This window comes from Alexandromys fortis, unplaced genomic scaffold (assembly GCF_014885135.2).
Source record: "Alexandromys fortis isolate MF-2015 unplaced genomic scaffold, M_Fortis_MF-2015_v1.1 scaffold_56, whole genome shotgun sequence".
NCBI lineage: Eukaryota > Metazoa > Chordata > Mammalia > Rodentia > Cricetidae > Alexandromys > Alexandromys fortis.
Window position 1 is genome coordinate 7,722,856 of NW_026067935.1, and position 6,411 is coordinate 7,729,266.

The 6,411-nt window shown below is 48.6% G+C and overlaps 1 protein-coding gene across 2 annotated transcripts in view; it reads left to right on the forward strand.

Moving 5' to 3' along the window:
• The window catches only part of Morn3 (MORN repeat containing 3), a 17,321-nt gene that overhangs the window by 4,492 nt on the left and 6,418 nt on the right, over positions 1–6,411 (forward strand). Inside the window, exon 2 of one of the 2 annotated variants that reach the window (XM_050146380.1) lies at positions 1,656–1,829. In XM_050146380.1, coding sequence (XP_050002337.1) covers positions 1,685–1,829 — 145 coding nt within the window. In that variant the 5' untranslated portion in view covers positions 1,656–1,684. Of the gene's footprint in view, positions 1–199; positions 1,830–6,411 lie in introns of those variants that run through there. The other variant, XM_050146381.1, reaches the window with a different exon arrangement.

The following is a 6,411-nucleotide window of genomic DNA, read 5'->3' on the forward strand; positions in this document are numbered from 1 at the left end:
CGGCGGTGTGCACAGGGGTCATGCACGGCGGTGTGCACAGGGGGCAGCACGGCGGTGTGCACAGGGGGCATGCACGGCGGTGTGCACAGGGGTCATGCACGGCGGTGTGCACAGGGGGCAGGCACAGCGGTGTGCACAGGGGGCAGGCACAGCGGTGTGCACAGGGGGCAGGCACAGCGGTGTGCACAGGGGGCAGGCACGGTGGTACTCAACCTGAAGCACACATATTTGAGGCTGGCCCTGTGGGTAGATGCTGAGATAACCATGATGGGGGGGGACTGGCCTTTGGTTACTTTGATTAGCAGTACATGTGTATGCTGCTGGTGCAAGATTTAATGGGAGTTGGGGCTGGAGAGATGGCTCAGTGGTTAAGAGCACTGCCTGCTCTTCCAAAGGTCCTGAGTTCAATTCCCAGCAACCACATGGTGGCTCACAACCATCTATAATGGGGTCTGGTGCCCTCTTCTGGCCTGCAGGCATACACACTGACAGAATATTGTATACATAATGAATATATATATAGGAGTGAATTTGTGCAGCCTCAGAACCCAGGGAGTATACAGTATTATTTGTTGAGGAGGAACTGGGTTCCCCAGGATTTGGACAAGACCACTTTTTATCACTCCTGAGCAAACTCCATGGGGACAGATAGAAAGACATGGATGTCCTCTCTGGAGATTCTGGGAGATATGAGGAACACAAACAGGGCCTCCCAGACACCTGGAGGAGGCCCTGGGCCACCCACTGTTTCTTTATAGGTTCTAGCAGATAGAGCCATAGAAGAAGCTGACCAGGGGTTTGAGCTGAGTAGTAAAGCAGAGGTCAGGGGTCAGAGGTGGAAAGATGCTGCAGACTTTCCTACTTTGTTTATCTTGAGTTAAGGTCTCTCTGTATAGTCAGCCAGGGGTAGTTGGTCACCTTGGGATCAGCCTTTGTTATGTTTTTGTTTTGGTCTTTTTGAGACAGGGTTTCTCTCTAGCTTTGGAACCTGTCCTGGAACTAGCTCTTGAAGACTAGGCTGACTTTGAACTCACAGAGATCCGCCTGCCTCTGCCTCCCAAGTGTTGGGATTAAAGGTGTGCGCCACCACCACCGGGCTGGAATCCGTCTCTTGAATTTGTAGGACTGCCCCAGTTGAAAGGCAGCCCTGAGCTTCACCTTCTGTCCCATCTACCAAGTATGTAGGGCCAACCGAGCAGGCGATGTCCTGTAGTTTGTGTGGAAGGCAACTGTCTGCCTGATAACATTGGCCTCTCCTGGAGTGGTCCCAGCACTTGACACCATCTGATCCTTCCTACTGGGCTTCTCTTCCATCAAAACCCATTCTGATTGGTCCTTCTAGTCACTAAGTATGTGACCATCATTCTTCTCTGATGTCATCACAAACCCTGGGTTCCTATTGGTCTCCTTGGGTTCCAAAGCAATTGTGCCATCAGTCCCCATAGAAGGGCCCCAGGAGTCTGCAAGAGAGGGGAGTGTCCTGGGTCAGTCCAGCACAGAAGGATCCCCACTGAGGGCTGCTCACCTGCCCTGGGGACTCAGAACACACATGACCTGCCCTACTGGAACTCAGGCAGGCACCTCCCCAGGAAGCCCCAAGGATCGCAGAGATTCACGGGATACACTGAGTCCCTGATGTTCCTACCTCTCGCCAGCACCCTTCAACACCACAGAAGCAGCCAACATGCCAGTCACCAAGTGCCCAAGAAAATCAGAGCCCCTGTGGAAGGGGTGGGACTGGAAAGCCCAGAAGAATGGACTGAGGCACCAAGTATTTGCAGTGAACGGCGATCACTATGTGGGCGAATGGAAAGACAACTTAAAACATGGTGAGCAGGGGGTCCTCGAGGGGTCAGTGTGGGGTCAGAGTGGACGGGCAAGGCAAACCTAAGCAAAACAACCAGGAAGTGGTAGCACTCGGGAGGCAGGGGCAGGGTGAGTTCGAGGCCAGCCTGATCTACAAAGTGAGTTCCAGGACAGTCAGGCCTATAGAAACCCTGTCTCAAACAAACAAACAACAACAACAAAACCCACAACCAAAAGCAGTGTACAGAATTCCCTGGGAACATAAGAGGTGGTGTTCCCATCCTCCTAGGGGGTAAATGTTGATCAGTGTACAGAATTCCCTGGGAACATAAGAGGTGGTGTTCCCATCCTCCTGGGGGTAGATGTTGATCAGGACAAGCAAGGGGCGTTCCCATGCTTTGGCTCTGAAGCCCATCTCAGCCATGGCTTCAGCTGAGCAAGGGTTTAGGGACACTGGTAGGATAGAGGTCTTCAGAAACCAGCCTGGAGCTGGGGCTCTGGGGGTGGAGCTGGGCCCCTCACTGCCTTCTGATAGGCTGGCTGAGCCTGGGGCTGGAAGACAGAAAATGGCTTGCCGTAGGGGCTCCGGGCTTCAGACCCCCCTGACGCTCCAGAGAAGGTGGATCACAGGGTCTGGGCCTCAGAACACAGGCAGGACCAGTCCAACCCCCAAAAGTAACTCAGCTTCCACTTACTCCTGTGTGCCTGGGCTCAGGTCTGACCAGCAGGGGGCGAAGGTGTTCTGGAAATACCATGCAAACCGGGGCGGGGTGCCGGAGGCTTTATTAAAAGTCTTCAGAGTCTCACACTGCAGTCTTGCCAATTCCAGACTTAACCACCGTCCTCTCCTGCCTTCCGAAGTTATCTACACTAAAACCATGAGCCTGCAGTGTTAGAATCCCAGTTCTACCAGCTACAGTCAGGAGGTAGTCATTCCCATACTCTGAGCCTCAGTTTCCTCTCCTGTTAAGTGGAAACACTGCCAGAGAGGAGAGGGAAGGGAGTAGAGACAGAAACCAGTAGGGAGCCGGGTGATGTTGGAACTGGGCAGAGAGGACGAGAATGCAGGGGCCAGCTAAGAGTCTAAAGTTCAGACCTTAAAAAGTAGAATTAGAGTTAGGTAGATTGATATACCTTGATGGAGGAACCGACCTGAAGTCAGTGTAGCTGGAGCAGAGAGGTGGGCCAGGATTGGTGTGGTTTTATTATTACAATTATTGGCTCAGGAGGCTGAGCCACCCTCTCTCAAACAAAAGAAAGTATGTGGCAGGGAGCCAGGGGGGATGGTGCATTCCTGTAGTTTCAAGCACTTGGAAGATGATGCAGGAAGATCACGAGTTCAAATCCAGTTTCCGCTACACAAATAAGTTCAAGGTCAGCCTGAGCTACAAGAGACCCTATCTCAAAACAAAATAAAGTTTAAAAAGGAAGGAAGGAAGAAAAAGAGCAGTGGCCAGCTGTGGAGGCTCATACTTTTACTCCCAACACTCCAGAGGCAGAGGCAGGAGATCTCTGTGCATGTGAGTTCAAGACCAGCCTGGTCTGCATAGAAAGTTCCAGGCCAGCTGGGCTGCATAATGAAATCCTGTCTCAAAAATGAAACAAATAAAACAAACAGGGGTGAAGAGAGGAAGGGAAAAAAAGAGAGAGAATGAGAGAGAGACTCAGGAACAGCTAACCGTCCAATAAATATACTGTGCCTCATGGACCACTGTGAGCCTTGTCTTTATTTAAAAAAAAAAGTTTTATTTTATGGGGGCTGGAGAGATGGCTCAGCGGTTAAGAGCATTGCCTGCTCTTCCAGAGGTCCTGAGTTAAATTCCCAGCAACCACATGGTGGCTCACAACCATCTGTAATGAGATCTGGTGCCCTCTTCTTGCCTGCAGGCATACACACAGACAGAATATTGTATACATAATAAGTAAATAAATAAAAAAAAGTTATTTTATGTGCATGAGCGTTTTGCCTTTATGTATGTATATGGACCATGTGAGTGCCTGGTACCCAGGGAGATGAGAAGAAAGCATTAGATCCCGCTGGAACTGGAGTTCTAGGTGGTTGTGCATGCTGGGAACAAAAGCCAGGTCCTCTCTGCAAAGGAAGCAAGTACTCTCACCACTGACCCAGCTCTCCATCCCCAAGCTTTGTCTGTCTTTATTACAGGACAAACCTTGTTGAAAAGAAGGGAACAGGCTAGTCAGCACTGTGTGTGCCAAACACGTGTTGGATGAAGGGTGAGTCTGCCCTTGTCAGGAATAACCTAGATCAAATTTTTATCTCACAATGTGAATATTTTATTTCATAATATTTCAAATATTGTTAGGCAGATGTCCTACCACTGAGATATGACTGAAGCCCTACCTGCTCTAGATTTAAAAACCCAAGGGTTGGGCCTGGGAGATCGCTCAAGTATTGTTCACTGGTGTCAGTGGTACACACCTTTAAGCTGAGCATGCAGGAGGCAGAGGCAGGTAGAGCTCTGAGCTGGAGGCTAGCTGGGTTTACATAGCCAGTCTTAGGCCATCTGGGGAAACATAGTGTAATCATGTCTCAACAATAACAAAACAAACAAGAAAGCTGAGAATCTGAATTCAGTTCCCAGCACCCACTTCCAGTGGCTCATAATCACAGTAACTTCACCTCCCAGGATTATAGCACCCTCTCCTGGCCTCTGTAGGTACTACATTCACATGACATTCACACAGGCACATAAAAATAAATCTCTAAAAATAAATACTATTTTATAAATAAAATTTAAAATCCAAGGGCTAGGAATGTATCTCAGTGCTTGTCTTACCAAGTTTCTACTGTTGTGATGAAACAGCACAGACCAAAGCAACTTAGAGAGGAAAGGGTTTATTTCTGTCTGTCCTTCCACGTTACAGTTCATCAGCAAAGGGAGTCGGCAGGAGCTGATGCAGAGGCCAGGGAGGAGAACATGACTGGCTTGTTCTTGGCTTTCATTTTTTAAAAAAATTTATTTATGTGTGTAAGTTTTTTGCTTGTATGTATGTATGCATGTGTGTATGTATATGCACCATATTCATGTCTATGGAAGACTGTGAGACAAGGGTGCTGGGAACTGAACTTTGATGCTCTATAAGAACAGCAAGGGTGCCCAACCACTGAGCCATCTCTCCAGCTAAACCACCCCTAGCCTGCTTCCCCTCCCCCCACAGCACCCAGGAACACAGGGGTGATAGCATCCACAGTGAGCTGTGCCTTCCCACACCAGTCATCAATCAAGAAACTGCCCTGCAGGTTTGCTCACAGGTCCAATCTGATGGGGACACTGTCGCCCTCTTCAAAAGTCACTCTAGCTCATGCCAAGTCGCTAACGTAAAACTAGCTAACACAGTGATAGACAGCTTGCCTGGCACTGCGGAAGCCCTGCACTCGGGAGGCAGAGGCAGGCAGATCTCTGTGAGTTCGAGGCCAGCCTGGTCTATAAGACCTAGTTCCAGGACAGGCTCCAAAGCTACAGAGAAACCCTGTCTTGAGCCCCCCCCCCACAAAAAAAAATCAGGAACACCTTTTCCAGCTAGCCCTGGGGCCCCTGCCAGCAGCTTTTGATTTAACTTTGTTTAGGGAATGAGAAGGGGACAGAAAATTCTGGCCTGCTAACGAGCCAGCAGGGGAGTTGAGGAAAGATGCATGCAGACTTGACATGGGTACTTGGCTTCCAGTGCTTTCTTTCATGGTGACTCATTCATTTGTTCATTCATTCATTCATTCATTCATCCATTCCTTAGATTTATTCATTGCAATCAGACTGATTATGGCCAGGAATAGTAGCAATAATAACTGTAATCTAAATCCTTGAGAAGCAAGGATCAGGAAATAGGCAGGAGGGTCATGAGTCCAAGGACAGCCTGGGAAATAGGATAAGGTCTGTCTCAAAAATCCATAATATGGGACTAGCGATGTAGCCATCAGCTGATAAATGGCTTCCCTGACGTGCATCCTTGGATTCGAATCCCAGTACAGTATAAATCTAGGCATGAGTGATATGTACAGGTGAGGCCAGGCATTGCCACAGCATGTGTGTGGAAGGTAAACGAGAGACGTTTGGAAGTCAGTTCTTTCCTCCTGCCGTGGATTCCGGGGCTGAAACTCTGGTGGTCAGGCTTGCATGGCCGAGCCGTCTCTCCAGCATGGTGCAGTTATTAATCACAATGCTGTACATCGGTCCTCTAAAACATAGACACCTTACGCTGAGAGCCTTTACCCACATCTTCCTCTTTCTCTCCTCCCAGCTCCTGGTACCCATCATTCTATTCTCTGTTTCTGAGTTTGGCTTCTTGAGATTCCACATAAAAGTGACATCCCTTGGTATTTGTCTTCCTGTGTCTGGTTTATTTCCCTTTTCTTTCTTTCTTTCTTTCTTTCTTTCTTTCTTTCTTTCTTTTTTTTTTTTTTTTTTTTTTTTTTTTTTTTTTTTTCGTACCACATAGCACAAGCTAGCCTGAAGCTTGCTTATGTGCCCCAGGCTGGCCTCAAATTCACAATCCTCTTGCCTCCACCTCGAGAGTGCTAGAATTATAGACATGTACTATCACAGCCAGCTCCTGCTTCATTTGTAATGTAAAATTCAGCTACACACG